Source organism: Canis lupus, chromosome 12 (genome assembly GCF_048164855.1).
Source record: "Canis lupus baileyi chromosome 12, mCanLup2.hap1, whole genome shotgun sequence".
In the NCBI taxonomy this organism is placed as follows: domain Eukaryota; kingdom Metazoa; phylum Chordata; class Mammalia; order Carnivora; family Canidae; genus Canis; species Canis lupus.
Window position 1 is genome coordinate 28517808 of NC_132849.1, and position 27949 is coordinate 28545756.

The 27949-nt window shown below is 40.7% G+C and overlaps 1 protein-coding gene across 2 annotated transcripts in view; it reads right to left on the reverse strand.

The window, feature by feature from the left end:
* MERTK (MER proto-oncogene, tyrosine kinase) overlaps window positions 1-27949 on the reverse strand; it is a 111246-nt gene that overhangs the window by 23069 nt on the left and 60228 nt on the right. For both annotated transcript variants that reach the window (XM_072770239.1, XM_072770238.1), the window contains 7 exons: window positions 24813-24928; window positions 19268-19451; window positions 14752-14903; window positions 6914-7067; window positions 4371-4524; window positions 1828-1913; window positions 48-143 (listed from right to left, as the gene is read on the reverse strand). In XM_072770239.1, the coding sequence (XP_072626340.1) occupies window positions 48-143; window positions 1828-1913; window positions 4371-4524; window positions 6914-7067; window positions 14752-14903; window positions 19268-19451; window positions 24813-24928 (942 nt within the window). The remainder of the gene's footprint in view (window positions 1-47; window positions 144-1827; window positions 1914-4370; window positions 4525-6913; window positions 7068-14751; window positions 14904-19267; window positions 19452-24812; window positions 24929-27949) is intronic.

Consider the following 27949-nt stretch of genomic DNA (forward strand, 5'->3'; position numbering starts at 1 on the left):
ATTTTACATAATAAATACGTATTTAAAAAATACTGTAAACTACATACCTTCACCCAGGATTTTTCCAAGAATTAATAGATTCCTGTCAATCACAACATCTTCTAGTTTATTTTGCAGTTCCTCGCTGACTCCCAAGCTACGCACTATAAAGGAGTGAGAGTATGTATAAGAGCTGTCAGTATGCTCCCTTTCATTTGAATAGAATTAAAATTATATATACAGTTCTATGAAAGAGTTAAACATTTTCTTCATTTCATACCCGTGGCTCTCCTCACAAAAAGCCTATAATAAATGATCACAATTCTACTCTGATTAAAATGAGTAAAATGGATTCTTCAGTTCAAGATTAATTTCTGAAGGATTATTAAAATCAGAACCATGTTTCTCTTCCCACTATGCAGTAGCAGCAGCCAGCAAGCAGATTCCTGCAGGTTGGCAGAGTGGGGGTTTGGGGGGAGGTTGCCTTGATTTAAAGGAGGAAGAATACTCTGGTGGAGTATTTGCTATTTTGTCCCTAACTATAATATAAAAAAGAGCCATGGGGTTACCTCCCCTGTCCCATGCCAGCAAAGGAGCCACAGAAACTATAGGAAACATTGAAAGAACTAGCTATTGTTCTACCTATAGTATATGGAACCTCATTATAATGATATAACAAGTGCTAAATTGGGCACCTGGGTGGCTCAGTAGGTTAAAGCATTTGTCTTCTGCTCAGGTTGTGATCTTGGGATCCTGGGACTGAGCCCTACAATGGGTCTCCTGCTCAGCAGGGAGTCTGCTTCTTTCTCTCCCCTGCTTGTGCTCTCTATCTCAAATAAATAAAATCTTTAAAAAAAGTGCTAAATTGAGGACTCAGGGGGTGGGGGAGTGGAAAATAAGATCTTCTATCTATAAGGTGTCAGTATGCAGCACCAACAGTAAGTGTTACCAAGAAGAGGAATTAACCATCAATAACTCTTTGGCAAATGATTCAGTTTGCTCCATAGTTAAGGCATGAACAAAGCCTTTGAAAGAAAAAAATGTAGGTAATTAGGAAAGACACATTAGCTCTTAGAGAAAAAATTTCACCCAAATGGTCCTCTAATAAAGGAAAGAAATTGGTCTCAATGAAGAATTTTTTTTAAATATAAGAACAGATATCTAAAAGTCAAAACTTGTAAACTAGAAAAGTAAAAAAAAAAAAACAAAAAACATTCTACCTCAAACGAGTTTTTGTTTTCATAGCACCTAGTATTCTATCATAGTTATATTTGTTTTTTGTTGTTGTTTTGTTTTTGGCAAATATCCAGAAGCTTGAATTTGATAAATATTTGGACATACTTTTTACACTATTTCTTTATTAATCAAGAACACAGCTGTCTGTTTATTCTCACTCTTCACACTAGAAGGCTCCAGTTTGATTCCTCAAAACTCAAACCATAATTGTTATAAAGTATGCTGGCAAATTGTTCTGAGTTGGTTGCCACAAAAAAGCAGGAAATAAGTTCAGAGATATGTCAACTGCTTTGCTGTTTTCTTTAAATCTCTGACCTCTAACCACATCTTCTGCTATCACTGTGATGAGTTCCTGTTTGCGGTGTTAGGAGTCTTGAACCCTGGCCACTTCACCTCAAGGCCCGCTCTAGATTTCCAGTAAACCAGCCACCAGGGAAGCACATGGTTAGGTATGACTATCTACTTGCTGGTTTCTGAAGACTTTTTGCATGTTAAAAATAACCATTCTTTGACTCCTTTGGCTTTTGTTAGAAACCTGTCAATTAACTTGTTCTTTCTTTGCTCTTAACTACTTTAGCTTTTATCAGAAAAAGGAAATGAAAGTTAACTTACAGGTAAGTTCAATGGCTCGCCGACAGAAGGACTTCTTTGCTATATAATTGACAACTAATTCGGAGTCCTCCTCTGTGAAGGCGTTCCTGGGTGAATAAAAATAAAGACATCTTATATTATTAAAAAAGGGCTCCCTGAACAGGTGCTGATTCTACAAGAATGTCACCAAACCACTGTCTGTTCAAACGCCTCTTTTATGACAAAGGCATTTCCCATTGGGAGAAATAGTTTTCTTTCCCTAGCTCTATTTCAGGCTTACTTGGTGAAATCAAAACAATTCTGTCCAAGTACTATCAAAAACACAGAATAGGGGCATCTGAGTGGCTCAGTCGGTTAAGTATCTGCCTTCGGTTAAGTCATCTTGGAGTCCTGGGATGGAGCCCCACATGGGGCTCCTTGCTCAGTTGAGGAGCCTGCTTCTCCCTCTCCCTCTGCCCCTTCCCCTGTTCATGCACTTCATCTCTTAAATGAATAAATAAAATCTTAAAAAAAAAAAAAAGAACACAGAACAACTGAGAAGTTCCCAATGGCCAAAGCTGTAACAGTCTGAGCAATAAAATAAACTAGTATTGGATTATAATCCAAAGTATAAAATGAATATCCACGAGTCCATACTACTATGATATGATTGAATGCATAAATGAGGTGTAGAGACAAAGTTTTGTAGAAGAACCCTAAATATTTTATGTGGATACTATGCCCTTCAAGGGTGAAGGAAGTAGAACTCCTCATCCTGGTAAGTGTGGGCTATGCTTGTTGACTTGTTTCCAAAGAGTACACTAAGGAAAGGGAGAAAAATAACTATGTCCTATTTAAGTGACAGAACTGATGCCAGAACCCAGCATCATATCTTCTAGTCTAGTGCCTTCCCCTCTGTATGCCAGGCTCCCTGCCACCACAGGGTTTTTGCATGTACTGTTCTTTCTGGCTATAATCCTCTTCCTTTTGTCTTTCACATAATGAATACCTGCCCCTTTTTAGATGTTAGTTCAGATCACTTCTGCAGGGAAACCTTTTTTGACTTTCTTAATGCAGTCAAATTCTCCCATCATACACTCTCACATTTCCCTTTATAAAATAAAGGATTTAACAGTTGCCATTTTATATTTATTTGTGATTACTGCGTGATTCTCCATTAACTGTAAGCACTCAGAAAGCAGGAGCAGTGCTTGCTTTGGTTCAGTCTTGTACCCAGGCTATCACCTAGGGGGCCTTCAAACATTTTACTGAGCTATCTTACAACTTTTGCAGAGGTTCTCTGTACCTGTTTCACAGTGAGCCACACCTTGACTCTGGGGTGCATTTCAGTCAACTCTATGTTCAGGATTTAGATCAGATTTTGTCATTTCTTTAAAACAGTCAGAATCTACATACTAAGATATAATAATGATAAGGATAGAGTTAGTAAGTACTGAAGGTACCCAACCCTTAAGACTAGGATGGGCACAAATAAAGGGTAGTCTACCCTCCACTCTCAAGCCCCCCTCCATGGCAATGGAAAGTCCTGGAGTGGAACATTATAGTAGCATTCCTAAGATGTAGCAATGAACAAAAGTTGCTCAGCTCCCTCCAAAACAGAGTCACTCACTTTCCCTCACTCTGTCCCATTCTAGGCTGTCAACAACCTGCCTTTTACAGAATTCTTCCTCTGTCCCACGAGTGGTAAACTGGATTTCGTGGAAATTCAAATTCACTACAGAGGCACTGGAGTAGAAAACTGAGTCAGAAACAAATTTGCATACATACCCTTCTTTTCCTAGCTTGCCTTCACGTGCCTGCCCATTTTTGTTGATACTGGACTACTGCTATAAAAGTCAGATGTATAGAAAATCAGAACAAGAACTTCTTTTACACTTGAGTGTGAAAATATAAAGTTTTTCTCTATTAGAAAACTAACTGATCACTACAGAAAATGTATAAAATATAGCAAAAAAAGAAAACGTAGAATCGTCCACACTTATCCAGAATTGCTGATGCTTTGGTGAACTTCCTTCCAGCATTTTTATCTGTATATGTTTGGTTTTTTTAAAAAAAGATTTTATTTATTTATTTGAAAGAGAGAGAGAGAGAGAGAGAGCACAAGCAAGGGAGAGGGTCAGAGGGAGAAGCAGACTCCCCGCTGAGCAGGGAGCTTCACATGGGGCTCGATCCCAGGACCCTGGGATCATGACCTGAGCTGAAGGCAGCTGCCTGACTGACTGAGCCACCCAGGTACCTCATTTCATCTGTTTTTTTAAAAAAGAATTAGCATCATTTTGAAGTCTTCCAACTAAAATCCTCATTTTATGGCAAGTAAGTTTGAATACTGAAGGCCTATTAATGCTCTCCTCCATAAATGAGCCCCTTTTAAGGCGAGCTTTCACTGCTGGCTGCCTCTGTAGGACTGGCCTAGGCAAGGAAACTGCCTGCCCCTAGGATGGACATAAGACAGGGCACCCAGCTGGGCACAACATGAGGAGCTGAGCCAGCAGGAGAGGCATTATGAGTTGGCATAACAAGCACATGATAACCCTAGGCAAAACATTTGAAGCTGGGACACTTACCCAAACTTTGTCTCCTGGATTCTTTTTCTGATGACCAGAGAAATATATAAAACTAATCCAATCAAAACAAATCCACAAAAGCAGCCAAGGATGATGAGCACAGGATCTGTATTGCCAGGTGCTGGGGTTGACGAGGGGGCAAAATCTACCCAGCCTAGTAAAATACCAACAGAATCAATAATTGAAAACATTTCTTTGAGATCTAGAATACATAAGACATGTTGGCTTGTAATAGGGAAAGAAGACAGTCAAAAGCTCTAGAACTTAGTCCTTTTATATTTTGTGATCAACATATGCAGGCAGTCCTCATTCTGATGGTGCAAGCAGGGACCATGCACAGTGATTCTAATAATCACTGGGTGACTTCACATCAGTTATGAATGTGTAAGGAATTGAAAAACATGGTAAAACTCATATTTACTCATATTTAAGACACTAGAAATATTGAGAATAAAAAATTGCATTTCTTTGTAAAATACTGATCCAGAGTGATTTGAATAGTACTTATGTTCTTCTGGTCACATAACTTATGATATAGCAAGAATATATTTTCTATGCCCTGGAGAATTCTCATACTCCTTTCTGGGTTTGGATTCATTCCCAACATTTTACCCTTTATGTTTTCAATGTTGTGTTTTCAATGTTGTGAGAGTTCCTTTATATGAAGATTTTTGCTAGTTTAACTTCCTCGGGGCCATCTTCTTTCTGGCATAGCCACTTCGCTCACGTAAAGTCACCTTCACCGTGTTCCCTGGCTGCAGAGCTAGTCAATCAAATGGCAGCAGTGTTTGACTGCTGGTCAGTTGTGTCTTCCATAACTCCACATTCAATTCAAATTTCACTTCAACACTTACACTCTTCCTTTCTTTCCTGCACTTTCTTTGCTGCACTTAATCTTTGTTCACGGACTCTCTCTTTCAGTAACTTATTTTTATAAAGTCTTGTGTGGTGTGTTCCTGGGAGATAAGGAGGCAACATGGCTAGAGGTCTTACTAGATGCCTCTGAATAAGTTATTCAAATCACATGCATCTAGTAAGAGCAGTATCCAGCCACCGAGAGACTTTGAAACAACTGATAAGTCTAGCCATGAACACAATGCGCATCTGTTATTTATTTACATAGTGGTTTGTGGACTAGACAGCTAGAGGCGAAGTTTACACTTCACACAATTACTCACAGATAATACCTGATGGTAACTCAAGTTCGGACCACGTGATTGGGAAACTAGTGTTATTTAACCAAATTGTGGTAGCTGAAATGTATGTATGTTGGAATCATGCAAAGCAAGGATTGCCGGAATAGCCCAGCTTTGTAGAATGTTTGAGTTTGTTATGTATAAAGGTGAAAGCTCTGTCTTCTTAAAGTCTGATTTTTTTTTTTTTAACCTGTGCCCTTAGAAGCAGAATCTTATCACCTCTGAATTTCTACCAGGTAGACACACCTTGCTTGCCACCACCAGTTACTACTACCACACAGCCCATGGGCTGCAGGAACTGTAAAATGGTTCCATTTCAGCATGTTTGAAGGTCACTAAAACACACAGACAGGCACTCAATGACTCACTCCCAAGTGCTGTCTGGTACAGGTACAAAAATCATATTTGGCAAGAACTTGTAAATACAAAAATCACATCAATAGAGATGCCTGTGGCATGGAGTTTATGACAGCAGTTTAATGGGGGAGTGAGAGTCAGAAAAGGTGGATCCATTGGACTACAGAAGCAAGTACAGTGTTTGGGGCCACAGGGGCACCATGGTGGCACCTTGCCAGAGGACACTCCAACAACACACAGAAGGCAGCACACAGGCTTGACCACTTAGCTCAGTGAGCCCAATGCCGTGTAAGGACAGCTTTGGTAGGCAATGATTCGTGTTCTGTACCAATTGATCACGAAAGACATTACCAAAGCTTGAGTGATTAATATCACAGGAAGCTTAAAACACAGGAAACAAACACTAGCACATAAATAAACAGAGCCCATTAAGAGTTCTACGGATGAGCCTCACTGCCTATCTATGTACACGGTCATGTAGACATCATTTAAACTAACCTCAGTAGGCCAAGTCCAATTTGGTATTCTGAAAGGACTAATAATCTTTGTCGTAACTTAATCCCATCAGTAGTAATGGTAGTGGGAGGACTCACAGGTCTCAGTGCTCTGGGGAGTGGTATATGAGAAAACTATCTTTATCACTGCAAAAATTTCCTTCGGTCTTTGTATATCATTCTTTTTTTTTTTTAAGATTTTTTAATTGATTCATGATAGACATAGAGAGAGAGAGAGAGAGAGAGAGAGAGAGAGAGGCAGAGACACATGCAGAGGGAGGAGCAGGCTCCATGCAGGGAGCCCGACACGGGACTCGATCCCGAGTCTCCAGGATCATGCCCTGGGCTGAAGGCGGCTCTAAACCGCTGAGCCACCCGGGCTGCCCTTTGTTTATCATTCTTAACACCAGATGCCCCCGCCAACGGGTCACTGTTGCAATCAGAGCACCGCCCAGACTGACACATTCTATCAGCTGATAAGGAACCTGGCTCTCACCGTGTGGGGGGATGAACATTTTCACTGGGTCACTGAACGGCCCGACGCCCCCTTTGGTGATGGCAGCAATCCTCACTGTGCATGTCGCGTTGTGGACTTGAACAGAAATTTGAGCACGGCTGCCATTCTGGCCAACTTCTTCAGACAGCTCTTTCTAGGGACAGAAAAGAAAGGAAGGGAGATGAAATTCTGAGGTGCCAAGGGGACGTCGCCTGCTTGCCCACAATTCTTCTGAGGAAGTCGTCCCACCCACATCCCAGGGAGCAGCAGCTGTGGTTCCACCGCATCCCTTCCTTACTCAGGCCATAGTTAACCAAAAGGTGGGCAGGGATGCAGAATGAGCTTACAGCAACCTCAGGCCTTGGAGCCTGGGCCAACTAAGGCTATGAGGGCATGGCACTAAGAATGGTCAGTAAAGAATCCCCTGGAAGGGAAGAGCATGCAGCAGAGGCAGCTGGATGGCAAGAGTTAGGCTTAGGGTTAATGCCCCCCCTAGAGATCTCTGCCCTCAGAAACACCACAGTATAAAGCCCAAGAGCCACACTGTACCTTGACATTGACTGCCTGCCAACTTCCCTGGAACCCACAGGCATGGGCTCCTGTTCCTTGCAATGATAAAAGTTTTGACTAAAATCTACTTTGAGGAGGACACTGATACTGTTTTTTTTTCCCCCTCCTGTGTGATACATGCACAATTTTCTCAATTTCCAAAAGTCTGGTTTCACTTTTACTTATTTTGGTTTATAACCACTGCCATGCAACATGTGCCATTAAAACATAGGGGAAATGATTTTTGGAAAAAGCAACAACAACAACAAGAGCACAAGAAACCCAAAACCAGGCTTGAGTGCTTATATAACATTTTCCCCTTTGCTTCCAAACTTCAACCATGCTGTCCTATGGTGTAAGAAACTAATTTTAAGTTGGGGGCTGGCTTTTCAAATGGGAACTGGAGGGCTGGTGAAGGTTGAAATGAGGCCCCCCCAGGAACATGTCTTTAATCTCTGCATTTTGACAATCTGATTTCACAGAAACAAAGAGAGAAGTGTCATACGGTATGGGTGTGGATCACAATGAGGAGGGGCCTGGTTCAGGTGGCAACTTTATTCCCTGGTCACCTTGTCTCCTGTTGATCACTTCTAACAGTGGTGCAGGGTGCGGTCAGCTCAGCCCTTAGGGAGAAGGCAGTCCCATCGTTAATGACCAAGAGGGTACCTGGGTCAGCCGCCCAGAGATTTTCTAAATCTAGACAAGCAGTGATCATCAGGACTCAGAAATAACCTCAGACAAGGGATAAAAGGGGAAAACAGGGCTTTATAATTTTTTGTTTTTTCTATGCCACTGGGCTGCATGCCAAGGAGATCTGTCATTGATTTTTTTTTATTAAGTCAACAAACAATAATTAAGATTTTTCTGTATATTTGGGCAATATCATTTTTTTTTTTTAGACATACAGCATTTTATTTATGGCAAACCCAGTTTTGACTATGAGTTTGCTGGCATTCTCTATTTAATTTGGAGGGGACGAATCAAGTAGAGCCATTCCATGGTCCAAACGAGAGCTCTGCAGTGAGTCCAGCTGGCAGCTGAGAAATAACATGTCTACTACACAGTTTACTACCTAAAAGCTCCTGATAGTGCAAAAGATGTCATGCCTGGTGAGGGCCACTGAGCCTGCTTCCGGCTTCATGCTTTTCAACTGCCAGGATTCAAATATAAGACATCATTTAATCTTGAGTTATCTCAAGATTAAAGGACATGCATAATTGTGAAAGAATTAAATCCCCAGAAGAAGAAGAGGTACTCTAAAACAAAATTGTCCTTTGGGAAATAAATGTAACAGTAGTTGATAATATCTATTCACATAGGTCCTATAACTTACTATGAAAACTCAGAGAAGGAACTCTGAAATTTCTACCTCTCATTCCTTAAGTTATTAACAATGGTATCATCATGGTTGCTGGTGTCATCACTCTGAATCTTGAAGTACGGAAATGATGTCAGCCACTGCTTATAGCTAATATGTTTTGGAAATACATTAAAAAATTTCCCATTTGAGGGCTGGAGCTATAATGCTGAAGTAGTGATTAGAAAGATGGATGATAAATATTATAGTAGAGGTGTAATCATTTTCTCTAAGAATATCCTTAAATGATAGTTTATTTATTTATTTATTTTAAAAGATTTTATTTATTTATTCATGAGAGATACAGAGAGAAAGAGAGGCACAGACACAGGCAGAGGGAGAGGCAGGCTCCATGCAGGGAGCCCAATGGTGGACTTGATCCCGGGTCTCCAGGATCACACCCTGGGCTGAAGGCAGGCGCCAAACCACTGAGCCACCTGGGCTGCCCCTTAAATGATAGTTTAAAAATGATTCCTGTTTTTATTTATGTATTTATTTTTGAGAGAGAGAGAGACTACATGAGTGCTCAAGTAAGATGGGGCGGGAGGGGGGAGGGTTGGGAGCAGAGCGAGAGAGAATCTCAAGCAGGTTCCACACCCAGCATGAAGCCTGACACGAGACTTGATCTCATGACCCTGAGATCATGTCCTGAGCCGAAACCAAAAGTCAGATGCTTAACCGACTGAGCCATTCAGGTGCCCCCAAAATGATCTGTTTTAAAAAATGGATGTAATTTATCCATATTCTTTTGATGCCAAATATGTAAAGAGAGGTGTGACCATATCCATATCCCCAAATATTTATTTGTTTGTTTATTTATTAAGATTTTATTTATTTATTCACGACAGAGAGAGAGGGAGAGAGAGAGAGAGGCAGAGACACAGGCAGAGGGAGAAGCAGGCTCCATGCAGGGAGCCCGACGTGGGACTCGATCCCGGGTCTCCAGGATCACACCCCGGGCTGAAGGTGGTGCTAAACCCTGGGCCACTGGGGCTGCCCCCAAATATTGATTTTGATTTTGATTTTGAAATTTGACAAAGAAATCCATTTAAAACCAGACACAAGGGGATCCCTGGGTGGTTCAGTGGTTTGGCACCTGCCTTTGGCCCAGGGTGCAATCCTAGAGTCCCGGGATCAAGTCCCATGTCGGGCTCCCGGCATGGAGCCTGCTTCTCCCCCTGCCTGTGTCTCTGCCTCTCTATCATGAATAAATAAATAAAACCTTTAAAAAATAAAAAATAAAATAAAAAATAAAACCAGACACATGTAGGAGCCACTCCTATGTGTATTATCTCTCTTGATGTCAGGGTGCCAAGCACAGAAGGTGTGGTCATTTTCCTGGCATGAGGTGGTCAGATCCTGGGGCACACGCCATGGGCTATTACGTCTTTCTCATTCTGTGAGCTTTTCATCTTCAACAACAAAGGCCTGGAACCTCAAGGACTTAAAAATCTAAGAGCCTTTTCAGGTAATAATCAGATTTATAATATGATATCTGATTACAACTTTACCTACCCAGAAAACACGTGGACCGTGCTTGCTGGGGAAAGTAATAGCACATCTCTGGAGACACAATTTCTTTCTTCTCTTAAGAGGTACTAGAGTTAGGGCAACTGCAGAGGTATTGGTTTCCAGTTATCCAAAGACTTTAATATCTCCAACCAACTCTGTAAGAATTCACAGCTCTGTAATTCATAACTCTAATTTAGAATAAGGCCCAGGCCCATCCTATTGCCTCAAAGAATGGTGACATTCATGGGAAAGCACTGTGAGATAAAAGTTTCTGTCATCCTACAACAACAAAGGTGACTTGCTTAGCAGGCTTCACATTCACAGGGGTTTGTGCAAAACTTGCATCTTACTCTTCAAACATGCCCTGTTCCTATTTCTTTTTGCTAAGAGGCCACAGAGTAGAATTTAAGCAAGAGGCACTGTATTATGAAGAAAGCCAAGGGCATCTGGGAAGGAATAGTGGGCTCTGAAAAGCACTGGCTCTCAAGTCAGTCCAGCATGGGTTCTTACCCCATTGCTACCAATTCTAAGCTTTGTGACTCTGAGTAAGTTAATGAACATCTCTGAACTTGTTTCCTCAAGTAAACATTGAAAGTAATAATATCTTTCTCAGTGTTTTCTTAAGGTTTATGAATTCCTATAGGTACATCAGTTAGTGCACGGTCTGGCACACAGTAAGTAATCAATGGTGGTTATTATTATTCCTATACCACCTATAAAGTGCTCTATGTGGATCACCTTTCCCTTTCTGTGGTCCCTCTTACAGAAGTGACCTTGCAGTATCTTTCAAGTCTTGATACATGAGAGAAAATGATCAAGATTGTCTAGTTCCCCAAACCAAGAAGTTTATTTGACCGATTAAGAGAATTTATCTCCACTGTAGGTTTCTCCTCTAGACCAAATATCCCATCCATCCTTGATCATTCCTTGGGTTTCAGAAGTGTTCCAGACCCCTGGCTGGCCTATCCCACGAGAACCTCACTTAGTCCTCATACCTGAATGTGACAGAAGCTCAAATCCTCTGTGAGTGACAGGGAGCAATGAGAAAAGGAAGAGGCAGCGGGCACATGCCAAAATCCAGGCATGCATCTTGTCAGGAGGCAGTGGTCTAGGCCTGAGGAAGGAATCCTTGCATGTGCTGTGGCTTTTCTAGGTCTTTAAAGAGGTTACTTCTATATGTTGTGTTGTCTCTAGACCCGTAATAATCTGCTATGAAACTTTCTTCTGATCTAACATCTCTACCCTTTCCAAACACAATTAAGCCAGCATTAGAGCCACAATCCCATAATAATGAGCTTTGTAAGAATAACACATATAAAAATGAGCCCCTGTTTAACATATGGGCAATTCAGGGTCAAAATTAAACAGCCTTATTTACCAAAAAATGTCAGAGACTTAAACTTACCAGTATATACTGTGGATCTTCCAGAAAGGGGTATACTATACAATATTTTACAAACTTATTTGCTTGCTGAATTCTTTTCTCATGAAAGGTCTACAGACAACTTATAGGAGTGGGAATGGATGGGAAATACTACTCCAGACTCATCAAAAAGCTGTCCCATCACAGAGGGAAACTCTCCAGCTGGCATGGATATCACTCAGGTCCATGTATCAAGTCCAGCATCATAAATGCCTAGAAAACAAGGTCCTCTGCTCGGATGGTACAAAGATGAGCAAGACATGGCCCCAACCTTAAGGAGAATAGATTGCACTTGATCCCAACTTTTGGATCTTGAGCTTGGGTTTGGAATGCAAGGGATATAAAGAAAAATGGAAGAATAAAAGGTCAAGATATAGTAAATGTGCATACAGTAAATATCAGGAGTTTCCTAGTTTGAAAGTGATATACAGGGGGAGATAATAACCCACCCAAAGATAACTTCCAAGAAAACTCTGAAACTGCCTACAAAAAACCGCCTTTGTTAGAGTCACACCTGGGAATATCCTCCAAAAATATCCAATTCATTGCCTTGCACAGAGAAGATATACCTTTAGTTTCAGTTTTCTAAAAATGGAAATGAGAGGACAATTCTGAGATGAAGTTGTGTTTAACTCTTGCTCTCCTGAAATGAAGGGAGACAGAGGTGACGGGTACAGAGGTCATTTCAAACCTCACTTCGGGCAGGGGCTTTAGGGTTCTCCCAGGCTTGGCTTTTCTTGAGTGTTTTTATTTACCTCCAGTTGTGGTCCAGGAGCTTGAATCTTAGCTGCCCCAGAGAATGTTATCCTAAGTAAAGTGAGCCACTGAGTCCTTTGTTGTCACGAGACCATCACGATGCACAAAGTATAGCAAGAGTACAATGCAAATGAGGTTCTCAGTGGGGTGATCCAGCATCTCTGAGGAGGTAATGACTGGAAAGGTCACAGTCCTGACTGTGGCAGTATTGTTCTCACCGCACAGGGGACTGTTCTGAACAAAGGGCGACCAGAAGGCGCAATGCAGCGGGGCGCGGGTGGCATTTAGCGCGTGAGGTGCTCCTCACCCTTGCCCCTCAACGCGCCTCAGCTCCAGAGATCCCTGCCAAACAAGCGGCTTTCACCCACGCTAGAAGGAGACGTCAAGGATACTTTTTTTTTTTAATTTTGAACTTTTTTAATGCACAAAAAGAACATCTCAGAAACAGAACAGTTACTGACTTATTAATGATGAAGCACTATATAAAGAAGCCCCCTCCTCACTTAGTAAATAGGAATATAATGTAAATAGATGTGAAAGGAGGTGAAAACTTTAGGATTTAGTGCAAATCCTAAAGTTGTATACGACATTCATACATGGCTTCTTATCTCATAGCAATAGTATTTTCATAATGATGTATATGACATTCATACTTACTGGTAAGATGCTTTAGACTCAAAAGTTTAACAAAAATGGTGGAGAGGTAGTTTTGCCAATGCAAGGTGAGAAAAAAGGCTTTACTTTGCTTTTTTTCCCTTAAACATCTGTAACCATTTCACTTTGTTCTAATTTTCTTCTGAATTAGCCAAGACGACAATGATGGTTTTAGAAGCCAATTCCAAAACTCTCTAGGAATGGATTCCCCCAACTACAGGATGACCTGCAGCTCTTTAAACAAACTGGTTTTTTTTTTTTTTGTTTTTTTTAGACCTCTCAAGTGCCTGCTGATAATACTGTCTTCTGCCAACCAGAGAAAAATAAAATCCTATTGAACCCAAATACAATTAATGGACCTTCATGGACAGTTGACAGTTTAGCATTGTGAAAGGAGCTTTTCTCTGAGAGAAGCATTTGATCCCCCTGATTCAGCCAGTGTAGAGATACAGTTAATCAAATAAGCACTCTGCACAGTGGCCTTGGGACAAAAGACCAAGGAATAAGAGGCTTCTCTGGTAGCTGCAACACTCCTAAGCAGGGACTGGACTTGTACAAACAACATTCTGTTATCACTCTGAGGCATAAAAAATCATGGACTTCAAGCCCTCTTCTTTTTCCTTTACTTCCATCACCTACTGCTTCCAGGAGTCTGCTTCCTGAGAGGTAAACTGAGTCAGGAGAAGGAGGAGAAGAAATCCCAACTGCTCTTTAGGGAAAGAGCAGTTTCAGTAAAAGTTGGATGACATGAGGTGGAAAATGACTAAAATGAAGCTTGGACATCATTGGCGGGGGCAGCTGTTGGCTCTGTCCCTCTCTCCTGCCAAGTATCTGCACTACTTTTCATGTGGTGCCCTCCACAAATGCCACGAGGATGCTAAAATCTGATCTATCTGCAGGGCTAGGATGATCAGGAAAAAGTCTGCTTTGCGTGATGGCGGTAAAGAGACAGTCCTGATGATGAGGTCAGTGCATCTGCCTTTCCAAGGATGCCCTGTGTCACAAAGAAGTCAGTGTCATCTCAACTCTCTTCCTTTCCCAAGTGGGAAGGGAACCTGTCTGGGAGCTGCCTCCCCACCCACATGCAGGCATCATCCCTACTCCTGTGGAGCTGCATTAAGGTAACCTGTTGCTGGTTTACCCCTGTCCTCTGGAGGTTGGTTACCTCTTGCCATTCTCTATGAGGTTGGGGTTCTTCCCTGACTTTCTTCTTCAGAAAAGCATCCTCTGGAGTTTCCAAGGGGCTATGAATGGCTGGACTGCTAAGCTGTATAGCTTCTTGACCTTCCACTATGGTTATATGTGTAGTTCTCAACTATCTTCCTACAAGAGCCCAAGTTCCCAGAAGTCACGAATCAAGTGATAATGGAAATGGGTCCTAAACATATTTACGGAATACATATATGAATGGATGAGTGAGTCAGGAAGAAAAGCCCCAAAGCTTCTCTGGAATTTTTTTAACTATTCAGGAAAAGGTGCCTCATTCAATAAAACCCGATCTTCTCACAACAAAACAAAAGCTTCTACAACAGTATTAAATGAGCAAATCCTAGGAGACCAGTGAACTCCTTCAGAGTTCAGACTTACGGAAGTGTCTGCACTCTGCCACATGTGAGATATCCGGTAGCCCACCAGCTCCCCATCCTGCCGCTTAATTGGAGGCTTGATCCATCTGACATCCACCTTATGACTAGATTCATTCAGAGACACAGTGACATTCGAAGGTGCTACTGATGGGGCTATAAGAGAAAAAAGAGAGAAAGATGAGGAACCACAGAGCAAAGTATGTAGAGATACATTCTCTTCTCAGTTTCTGAATGTTTGGTTTTTGAACATTCTGTGGAAAGCATTCAAATGAGACTGAATTTAATAGCAGATTTTCACCCTCTTTTCAGTTAAGGAGCATTGAAATACTACATGAATTTTTATTATTTTTTAAAAGATTTCTTTATTTATTTATGAGAAAGAGAGAGAGAATGCATGAGAACAAGTGTAGGGAAGGGCAAGAGAGAAAATCCTGAAGCAGATTCAGTGCATAACATGGAGCTCAACTAGGGGCTTGATCCCAGGACCCTGAGATCATGACCTGAGCTCAAACCAAGAGTCAGCCGCTTAACTGACTGTACCACCTGGGCACCCCTGAAATAGTACCTGAGTTTTTAAAACGTAAGCACTTTCCAAACTAAAATCACAAAGACAAGGAAAGGCAGGAAAGGAGGTGGATGGCACTCATAGACTCCTCCTGGAGAAGCAAAGCAGACAGAACTTGAACAGGTTCTCCAGTAGTAACCTGTGGGGTGGAAGATCAACCAGACTGGATATCAGTTCTGTGTCACGGAAGATGTATAAGGCAGGGAACAGTGCAGAGCTCAGAAGGAAGCCATCATTTCAAAGTCCAAAGGCAAGTTACTGATGATCCGTAAATAAATTTTTAAAAATGTATATATATGTATATACACACACACACACACACATACATACATACATATACATATATATACATATATAGATATATCTTATATATATGTAAGATATCTCATTATTGAAGACCAGAGGATCAAATGGTAATTACTGGATGTCAAAATGTAAAATTTAACTCTGGTTTGCACTCTCTATTTTTTTTTAAATATATATTTTTTAAAGATTTTACTCATTTATTCACAAGAGACAGAGAGAGAGAGAGAGGCAGAGACACAGGCAGAGGGAGAAGCAGGCCCCATGCAGGAAGCCTGACGTGGGACTCGATCCCAGGTCTCCAGAATCACGCCCTGAGCTGAAGGCAGGCACCAAACTGCTGAGCCACCCAGAGATCCCCAATCACTCTCTGGTTTATAGTTAAGTTTTGCTTATGTCACATACCCATTTACGTCAGAATGTCTATTATCTCTCACAAGGATAAAAGTTATAGCACTTTGAAAAAAAAGTATGTATGTATCATATATATGGACAAAATAATTTGGCAAACAGGTCAAGTTCACTACTAGATAATTTTTTGGGAGTGAGGAGCTTGACTGTATCTACTAAAATTGAAAATAATATGAGGGCATCTGGGTGGCTCAATTGGTTAAGTGTCTGACTCTTGGTTTCAGCTCAGGTCATGATCCCAGGGGTGTGAGATGGAGCCCCAGGATGGGCTCTGTGCTCAGTGCAGAGTTGGCTTGTGATTCTCTCCCTTCCCCTTTCCCTGCCCTTCTGCTCCTTCCCCTGCTCACATACTCTCTCTCTCTTTCAAGTAAATAAATAAATAAATAATCTTAAAAAAAAAAAAAAAACCTGAAAACAATATGCTCTTTGACCAAGTATTTTATTTCCAGGAATTTAATCTAGAACATTCTCCTGTAGGTAGTATTACATTTACTGAAGCATAAAAAAGAATAAAAGTAATGCTCAGTCAATAAATATGATATAATAAATTTTGATAGACTTTCCAATGGAATACTTACTACCTAGCCACTGAAAAGAATTAGGTAGTTCATGTGTACTGACATAAAAAAATATCTGATGGAGGGAAAAATCAAATTGCAAAAAGGTATGAACAATAATCTATTTTAGAAATAAAAATGTTATATATATATATGTATATATATATATATATATATAAAGAATAAAAACAATTGCAATAATATATACCAAACTATTGTCTATACTTGTATTTAGGAGAGAATAAGTTATATGTTTCTGATATGCCCAAAAAGATAACAAAAGAGTACTCTAACCTTCATTTCTGCTTAGGAAATGTCATATAACTAAAGTTGTGTTGTGAACGGAGTCACAGAGTTTCAAATCTGTTGTAGAATGGGGCACCTGGGTGGCTCAGTGGTTGAGTGTCTACCTGTGGCTCAGGGCGTGATCCCGGGGTCCTGGGATAGAGCCCCACATCAGGCTCCCTGCATGGAGCCTGCTTCTCCCTCTGCCTGTGTCTCTGCCTCTCTCACTGTATCTCTCATGAATGAATAAATAAAATCTTTAAAAAAAATCTGTTGTAGAATTTATGGGTAAACATGGCCAACTCAACATGTCTTTATGTCTGCTCTTCCTGAAATCTCTCTACGATGACAGTAAGTAATTTAAAACAGTATAAACTCATAAGGGAAAGCAGAGTTAATTAATAGTGGAGAAAAAATGTCAACATATACTGAAAAGCTGAAAAGACGAAGAAGGTATAATTAATTCAGCAACCTGTTCTCCCCAAAGGATCATGGAGAGGCTCAGAAACTGTGGGCCAGGTACTAAAACTGGAAGATTGAAGGTCTGACCAGGAAGTAGCTAGTCCTCAAGATCCCTCTAACCTATTTCCAAACACCTGCCAGGTACTCCCTTATTACCCCCCTGGAAACAGGATGTTGCTTTATTCTCCGAATTGAAAAGCCTCTGGACTTGGGACACTGTCAGGATGAAGACACAATGAGAGGCCAGAGAGACAACTGGAGAAATAAGTGGGAGTCTGTACACTGAATGAGGAAGACTCTGTCTCACCCCTCCTCCTCAGCTGGCACCTACAGCATCGGCAGCCATGTTTCCTAAGGCAGGAAATAGGACACTTCTTGGCTAGACAAAGTGAGTGGTCCCAGAGGACAGAAAACCAATATTGACACTTAAGGGTGTCCAAACCAAATAAAAAGATATAAATAAGTTAAAAATAAGGAGAAATCAAAGATATATTACATATTCAAAAATAAGGCTAAATGGCTATATTAATATGAAAGTAGATCTCACAGAAAAAGAATACTACCAAAGATAAAGAAAGCAATCTCATAATGGGAAGGTGGTCAATTATTAGGAGAGCATAGTAAAATTAAACATTTACGCACAAAATAACAGACCTTCAAAAGGTCTGAAGCAAAACCGGCTACAACATCAAAAAAAAAAAATGGATAAAAAAAAAGAAAGAAATGGATAAACCCAAAATTATAACCGCAGATTTCAATGTCTCTCTCTAAATAATTGATAGAAACAGGCAGAAAAGCAGTAAGAATATAATTTGAAAAAGACTATCAACCAACTCAACCAACTTGACATTTATTGAATACTCCATATCATAAGACAATACCTTTCTCTCCAAGTGAACATCATACATTTATCAGGCAAGACCATGTTCTGGGCCATAATTTAAAGTATTCAAGTGATACAGAATATGTTCTTGGGCACCAATAGAATGAAATAAGAAATCAGGAATACAAAGACTTCTGGAAAACCTCCAAATATTTGGGAACTAACTTACATAACTTAATAATTAATTGGGTCAAAGAAGTAAAAAAAGTATTTTTGAACTGAATGAACATGAAACACAGCATATAAAAATTGTCCTCAAAGGCTTTTCTTTATCATTTGAGAGAAGAAGATACTTTACAATTTTGGCACTAGAAGTGTCATTTTGTGCAAGGCTTATGCCCTAAAGATTTCTGATCCTGTTCTGTGTCCCCACCCACCTCCCATCTGTATTAAAGCCAGAGCACTGACTAGGTGAAGCCAGAGTTAAGGGCAGAAAGACGTTCTAGCAATCTAAAGCTCTAAACTGGGGAAGAATAGAAACTGTGGATTTGAATTGAACAGAAATACAGTATTCATTCCAATATTCATAGACGATAATAAAAATCTCAGAAATCCAAGAAAGCACACAGAAAATTCTTTAAAGTTTAAAGACATAAATAAAATTTGCTATGAATAAGATAGCATAGAGAGAACCTACTTCATAGGGCTTCTCTGAGGATCTAATAAAACAATCCATGCAAAGCACCTAATGTGGTGCCTGGCATGTGATGTTTGGTAAACATTAACCACCTTCATGTTCATTATTTCTTGAATTTGATGCTACCATTAATAATTTTTATATGATTATATTTTAGTTTAAAATAATAGATGCCATAAAATGTGTTGCTATTATCTTCCTCTGTAAAATATTATATATTCATAGTAAGGGTAAGCTTTGTCACTAAATAGAACGAAATCTCTTCTCCATTTTCATCAGCTACCTCAATAAAATTCTCCTCCAGAAACAAAGACCAAACAAAGCAGACTTTAAACTCTAAATGAGGCCACTGGGAAGGATTTGTTTAATCACATGCCATTAGGGGCAATATTTATTCTGAACTCCAGGAATTACCTCCTTCAGTTGTGCTGGCCAGAATCCAAGGGCTCATTGCAGACCAGCCAATTTCATTCATGCAGGACACACCAATGCTGTAATTAGCCAGAGCTTGCAGCTGCTCAATTTGATACAGATGTGGTGAAGCAGAGGTGTTAAAAACCATGACAGAGCCATTACTCAGCGGATCAACTTCCTTGACCTAAGTGAGGAGCAAAAATGTGGACCAGGCATTAGTAAGGTGGTGGGAATGCCAGACATGGGGCACTTATGTATTCAGTGCACATGGCTCTTCTCCACTGAGGGGAAGTACCTGCTTCCTTTCGGGCCACACACTAATTTCCCCACCAGCATTACAGTGTGTTACTCATGTTATTGGAGCAGCCACCAATGACTTGAGCAAAATACCTAAAATAAGTGTTCTTGCCATGGGAGGTAAAAGAGCAAAGGATGATCTTTATTATGTGATAATTATGGTAGTAGTCCTCTCTTTCTCAGAACCACCTCAATTCTTGATTTCTTCTCTCAGCTGTTTTACAGAATATGCACCAAAAAGAACCAACATTCTTTGTGGGGGCAAACCTAAAATATTTACTGTCTGGCCCTTTGAAGAGATCATTTCCCAAATCCTACTTCAGGAGATTGGATATGGGATTTCTATTTTTATTCTGCATTTCTTTTCATTATGCAACCTGATGAACTCTGCTCTTGCCTTGAGGTAAATTCTACACGTCCTTTTTTTTTTTTTTTAACCCTGATTCCCACCCCAATATAAATTCAAGTCCAAAAGCATATAGAGAAAATGTACATTTTCTGAAATTATTTGGTGGGCGGAGATAGGGAAGAGTTCACCCAACCCACTTTTCTCCAAATCTTATTAAAACATCTCAGCTCTTTCCTCTGAGTTCTTTTTCATATTTCCCTCTGTAATCTCTACCAATTTCTCCATATACAACTCTTCACAAGCAAAAATCTAGACCGAGGCCAAACTACCTTTTTCCTTAAGCATACCTCTTGTCTGGGAATGGGGATAAAACTACACATTTTTCAAAATTTCTATGATATGTAGTATTTGTAAAGTCAGAAAAGAGAAAGTGATATTGAATAAAACACAAGTAACCAAAAGTAACTGAGGAAAAAAAAATCTTGAACCCTGTGTGTATTACTAATAATAATGGGCTTACGGTCATGGGGTGTGGATACACAATGCTGTTATTTCAGGATATACGTGCTGAAATTTAGGCCAAGAGGCCACAAATAACATTTTGGAATTCTGAATCCCCTAGTGGATACCATGATGGTGACGCGGGGGCCAAGCCAAGCCTCACCTCTGACTCAGACCTGCAGGCTCCACTGGGTGACAACAAAGTACCAGCTGGCCTGAGGAGCCACCAGAGGAGAAACAAAGAGTTACGTGCTTATCTTGGTGGTGGCTATTGGCAGAACTGACTTTTTGTTTCTTCACTTCAGAGTATGTACCTACTTCCTGGTGACCAACCTCTGAAACTAAGGTGGAGGAAACCTTTGGCTCTCCACCCCTGCCCTGTTTCCGGAGCAATATGTGGAGCATTTCCAGGCACAGGGACGCTCTGAGAACACACTGCTGAAAGAATACAGGGTTTCTATAACAGTGCTTCTCTGTTGGTCCTGAGGGAAAAAAGGGCATGAAATAGCAAGAAGTACTCGGGAGAGTTAAAAATAGAAATGGACTATGCAGCCCAAAAATGGGTGAAGAAAGGAACTAACATCAGGACCAAGGGGAAGTGAGAGGGTGTGTCCCGTTAGTGCATGGATCTGAATCTTGTCCAAGACATTCATTTGTTACCAAGTCAGAGTTTAAAACTGTAGTGGACTGGGGATATGTGCCACAAAACTGTGCTTGGTTCCTTCAGAAGTGGGAATACATTGTTAATCTGCAAAATATAAAAATGTAACTTCTAGAACTACTCCTGACTAACCCTGCTAGGACTGGTCAGAGAAAACAGGGTAGCCAGTTATATTTGAATTTCAGATAAACAATAAATAATTACATGTACAGGTATGTCACAAAATTACTCCTATAATTTAACTTGTAAAATAACTGTATTTTTATGGGTGAAGGGAGGCTGAGCTAGCTAGTGGGGCAGAGACAGAATAATCACGTCTGGCACCACAGGATCCAAGGTGGACAAGGAAGGCCTGCAATTTGGCAGTCACTGGATGATTTTTCACTCAGCCCAAAGCCAAGGGGAAAAGAGAGAAAGCAGGTGATGCTTCTGTGAAATCTTCTACCGTCAGGAATGATCTGATATTTTCAGACCTTCCTACCATCCTGCTCTACTTCATCTCCACCCTGAGACCTACTCTCTCAATGTGGGGGTAGTACTCATCCTCACAGTCTCCCTAAAGACAACAATACTTAGGTGGGCAGGAGCCTCTTGTTTTCTTGGACTCTTTATACAGCTCAGCAGCAGTTTTAAAAAGGGCTGGCTCATGCTTCAGTTATATCTATCCATCCATCCATCCATCCATCCATCCATCTACCTACCTATCTATCTATCTATCAATAAGCCCTGGTTGCTCCTAACAACAGAGTCCTGGAATACATGGAGGAAAACCTGATGAGATTGAAATGAGAAATAGACAATTCAAAAACTATAGTTGAGACCCTAATTTCCTACTTTCAATAACAGATAAAACCACTTAGCAGAAGATCAACAAGGAAATAAGAAGTGAGCAAGACTCTAAACTAACTAAATCTATCAGACATATAAAATATTCTACCCTAACCACAGCTGAATATACCTTCCCCTCAAGTCATATGAAACATTCTCCAGGGCAGAACAAATGCTAGCCCATAAAACAAGCCGTAGTAAATTTAAAAGGATGAAAATCATATTAAGTATATCCTCCAAACACTATAGAATAACACTAGAAATAAGCAAAGGAAGAAAACTTGAGAGATTTACATATGTAAAAAATTAAACAACATATTCCTGAATAACCAATAGGGGAAAAAAATCACAAGGAAAAGAACAAAAAAATTTTAGATGAATGAGGAAAAAGCCCCCAAATATCAAAACCTATGTGATGTAGCTAACACACTGCTTAGAAGGCAATGTATAGTATAAATGCTTATATTAAAGAAGAAATTTCTTTTTTTTTAAAGATTTATTTATTTATTTATAATAGACATGGAGAGAGAGAGAGAGAGAGAGAGAGAGAGGCAGAGACACAGGAGGAGGGAGAAGCAGGCTCCATGCCGGGAGCCTGATGTGGGACTCGATCCCGGGACTCCAGGATCGTGCCCTGGGCCAAAGGCAGGCGCTAAACCGCTGAGCCACCCAGGGATCCCCTAAAGAAGAAATTTCAAATGAATTACCCAGACTTCTACCTTATGATACTAAAAAAAAATAAAATAAAAAGCAAACTAAGCCAAAGCAAACAGAAGAAAGGAAGGGAAGACTGAAATTATTAAAATCTGGAATGAAAATGGAGACATCACTACTAACTTCAAAGAAAAAAAAAGCTTATAATGGAATAGTATAAGCAATTGCATACCAACAAATTAGGTAACCCAAACGAAATGGACACATTCCTAGAAACAAACTAAAAAAACTGACTCAAGAAGAAATGAAAAATGTAAGTAGAGCTGTACCAAGTAAAAAGATTAAGGTAGTATTCAAAAAACTCCACAGGGACACCTGGGTAGCTCAGTGGTTTTGAGGGTCTGCCTTCAGCTCAGGGCATGATCCCAGGGTCCGGGATTGAGTCCCACTTTGGACTCCCTGCGAGGAGGCTGCTTATCCCTCTGCCTATGTCTCTGTCTCTCTCTCTGTGTCTCTTGTGAATGGATAAATAAAATCTTAAAACAACAACAACAACAAAAACTCTCCACAAGGAAAAACTTGGGACCTGATAGCTTCACTGGTGATTTCTACCAAATATTTAAAGAATTAACATCAATCTTCCACAAACTCTTCCAAGAAATAGAAGAGAAGGGAACACCTCCCAACTGATTCTATAAGGCCAGTATCACCCTGATACCAAAACCAGAAACAGCTAACACAAGAAAACTATAGCCCAATAGCTTTTATGAATATAGACACAATTAGACAATGGTGATTGCTACACACCTCTGTGGATATACCAATAAACATTACACACTTTGTTTTTTTAAAGTTTATTTAAGTAATCTCTACCCCAATGTGGGGCTCACACTTATAACCCTGAGATCAAGAGTCGCATGCTCTTCTGACTGAGCCAGTCAGGCACCCCAACATTATACAGTTTAAATGGGTAAGTATTATGGTCTATGAAATATCTCTCAAAAAAAAGCTGCCAAAAAAAAAATGATATCCCTGGTAAGGACTTTGTTAGACTTACCAATCCTTGAGAGGTTTACAAATAAAGTTGGGCAAGAATTAAGTAAAGTTAGAGTTGGTGGGGTGAGGGTGGAGGCTATTTTGGGGATAACAGAATGTTTTCATTTTTCAGGGAAGGAACAGCTGTTAGACAAGAGTGGGAGGCAACAAAAACAGAGAAGCTAATTCCATTTGGTATTAAAAACATCTGGTTGTCAACATATAAAATTCTTTAGAAGTCACTGCTTCAAGTTGAGCTGGCATGAGTGGCCTGTGTCAGGTTAATATGTTTTCAGCTAGTAAGACCAGACATATATGAAACTAAGAACAATTTCTGACCCTACTGTATGACAACATACAAGGCAGACTGCGTCATGTTTTCAGTGGATAATCTACACATGTTCAACTGTTCCCATAAGCAATGTCTCTTCTGAGACATGGAAGAGCAGATGGTTCTGAGCATTGCTTTTGGCATCAGAGCATTTTGAGTTTGAATTCTGGTTTTACCACTCAAGGACTCTGTGAGCGCTCTGAGCTGGTGTCAGTTTTCAGTAAGATGATGTCAGCAAAGTCCCTGGCCATTGTGAGCACTCAGTAAATGGTAGTGTTACTGCTACCCTTTCTATTTTAATGAAATTAACACTCAAAGCAGAGCCTACATCATAGCAAGGTACCATTTTAGGATGGCTAGCCTATATTTCTTATAGCACAATGTCATACCAGTTTTAGATAGTGGTTAAAAAGGGGAAAGACTTTGCAAGCCTATAATGCCCAGGTTGTCCTGGGATCCATTGGCCAAGGTGCTACGTTTGACAGCAAAAATGACCTACCTCATGCTTGCCTGGGCTTCATGGCCTCCAGCCCAGGAGAAGCCAGGTTGAGGAATACTTGGTTTTCCTGAATTCCTGATCACAAGCTAGTCCTAATTTAGGGATGTGTTTTTATACCTTAAAAATTAATTCTCTCTTGTCTCATGATGTTCTATCCTAGAAACCTGTTTCCCTTCTGATTGGACCCTGGACCATGAGCAAAAAGGAAGCAGCATCCCAGGGCAAACACCGTAAAATGGGGTATGCATGGTGGACACTGAGTGGAGAGGAGTCAGTGGACTTCTAAACAGAGGTGTGGAAAGCCTTGGCACGCATCCTCAGGAGGATGAAAAATCAGGTAGGACCTCAGAGCACCAGACAGCCACTTCTCTCTTCATCCTGGAGGTTTACCTGAATGCTGCAACTCCTGAACGGGGAGTATCCATCAAAACCCGGGACCCAGGAGATCAGCACACTGTGTGCCGTGCTGTTGTAGACACTGACTTCAGTTGGTGGGGAGGGAATTACTATATAAAAACAAAGACACACATACAAACACAGTTATAAACTACAGGTGGCCACAGCTACCGAACACACACAGTATCAAATCTGTTTCCATTTCTTAAGATTAGGAAAATTCAACTTAAGTTTTAAAAAGAAGCCACATTGTCTGAGATTAATCATATTAGCTTATAGATAGGTTTTCCGGTGATAGGATGGTTGTGCCTGGACCAGAGGAGTGGAACACAGACCTGCTTTCCTGCCTACTGATGAAGTGAGACCTTAGAGGGAAAAGGATACAGACACATCTATTTCCTTCACTGAGCTCGTGTTCACTACCCTACTGTACACAGGCATGTTGCCGGGTGCCAGGATTCTACATGGGGACAAAGAATCATGGCCCTATTCCTGTGCAACTCCTGGTTGAGGAGGGGAGCCCCCCATAACCTGAGGATGAGAGAGCCCGTGCTGAGAAGAGAGGGGTGCTATGGGAGCACGAGTGTGCATGTGTGGTAGATGTAGGGGAGAAGTTTTCCAGGCCAAGGAAATGGGAGAGTCAGTTCAAGCCAAAGAACCAACTGCATCTGCTGGGAGGGTAGGCAGGTAATACCATACAATGTGCAATGACCCTGGCCACATGTGGGACATGGACAGGTATTTTCACTAGAATCTAAGAAGGATCTGAAGTTTGAGGATCTTGTTTTATGCTAAATTTAATTCTTTTATTTATTTATTTGATAGAGAAAGAGAGAGCACACAAGCAGGGGAGTGGTAGGCAGAAGCAGAGGACAAACAGGGAGCCCAATGCGGGACTCGATCCCAGGACCCTGGGATCATGACCTGAGCTGAAGGCAGGTATTTAACTGACTGAGCCATCCAGGCACCCCCTAAATATAATTCTTAATTAATGGTCATCATCACATTTATAAGCAAAAATGATGACTACTGTTTTCGAGTGCTTACTATGGGCCAGCACATTATGGATTTCGCTGTGCTTCATTATCACTAGAACCCTGTCACAGAGGTAGTCTCACGATCCTCATTTATGGATGAGGATACTGAGAATCAGAGAAGTTAAAAACTTGCCAAAGATCACAGAGCTTATTAGCAGAACAGGAACTTGAACTCAGGTCTATCTGAGCTTGGAGTGTGTGTCCCTCAGTAGAACACTGAAGATTGGTTACAGGAGGCAGCAAGCACATTGGTGTGAGCACCAGCTGGTGAGTCTGGTTCCTGTCTGGCCAGCCATGTGGCCAGGCCACAGTTAAATGCCTTTTCTAAACTGTTTCTTTTTCTCTTAGTGGGGATAGTAATAGCACTGCTCCATGGGGCTGGGGAAGATTGAGAAGGTATACATGCGGGAGGGTTAGGGGAGGGGTGCTGATGTGAAGCAATGACAGAGTGGGAAGAAGATCAGAAGAAGGAGAGCTGGGACCCTGTGAAGTGTCCTGGGTACCATATTCAGGAGTTTCTGTTTACTAGAAGACAAACAGCTTGGTGAGTGGCGAAGAATCAGCATTTTCTTTGACTCTCTTCCCTAAATAGATTATTTGTAGAACTGTCCTAAAATGCCTACCTTAAAGATCATAATTTGGCACATATATTACAGTTAATAAGAGATTGGAAGAAGGGAGTCTTGGTTGCTTTGACATAAATTTTTAAATAAATGAAAACCAAAAACATAAGTTTTAGAGGATTAAAAAAAAAAAGCTAAGACTCTGTGTAAAGCATAAAATCTTAAAGTGTCTCTTGGTTTATAGATATTTAAATCTTAAGGTGTTTATACTTTATGAAAATGTCTTTATCAATTCATACCTACTCATGAATTCCTGAAATTCCCAACATTTCTTTTGAAAATTGTAATGATGAGAATTATAATGAGGAAGGAAGTTATACAGTTCCTCCAGGAGTAAGTTTCAGCTTGCTCTTTTTTTCTTTTTTTTTTTTTTTTTCGAATAAACTTTTAGAAAATGCCCCCTCGTCACCTTCATCTAGTTGATTTGCTGAAATGAAACAATGGCACTTTTGACTTATTTATTTATTTTTTAATAGTTGGCTCCATGCCCCTTGTGGAGCCCAGTGTGGGCCATGAACTCATGACCCATGAAATCAAGACCTGAGCTGAGATCAAGTTGGATACTTAATTGACTGGGCCACCTACACATCCCCATCAACATCTTTATAAAGTATAACTCTTTTATGATAAGAGTCCCCCACTGTATATTTCTTAACTTTTAACTCATTATTAAACACATCCTGCTTTTCCCTGGTGTTGTTTCCCCAAGATTAAGACCAAAAGGAATACGGACTCAATATTTGCTTCTCTGTATTTAAATTAAGAACAAATGGGGCGCCTGGGTGGCTCAGGTCATGATCCCAGGGTTCTGGGATCTAGCCCTGTGTTGGGCTCCCTGCTGAGCAGGGAGTCTGCTTCTGCTTCTCCCTCTGTCCACCCCCTGCCCCATCCCGCTCTTGCTATCTCTCTCACTCTCTCTCTCTTAAATAAATAAATAAATAAATAAATAAATAAACAAACAAACAAACCAACAGAATCTTAAAAAAAGAAATGGTGCAGCAGTTTAGCGCCGCCTGCAGCCTGGGGTGTGATCCTGGAGACCCGGGATCGAGTCCCACGTCAGGCTTCCTGCATGGAGCCTGCTTCTCCCTCTGCCTGTGTCTCTGCCTCTCTCTCTCTCTCTCTGTCTCTATGAATAAATAAACAAACAAAAAAAATCTTTAAAAAAATTTATTAAAAAAATAAAAACAAATACTAAAACATAAAATTTGCTTGAGTTTCTATGACAAAGGGTAAGAAAGATGATTTGAAAAGAAATAAAAGGACAATATTTACTCTCAAGTTTCAGGTTTAAATAACTGATTCCATGGAGGGAGGAGGAGGAGGAGGCAGGCGACTGAATTGGAATGCCTCCACTAGCATGGGGACCTTCAAACACAAATCTTCCATTATGTTATATCCCAGCTCAGGCAAGAAGATCAGGGGGACGAGGCACAGGAGCTCTGGGCTTTCCCTCCCTTCTGCCCCTCTC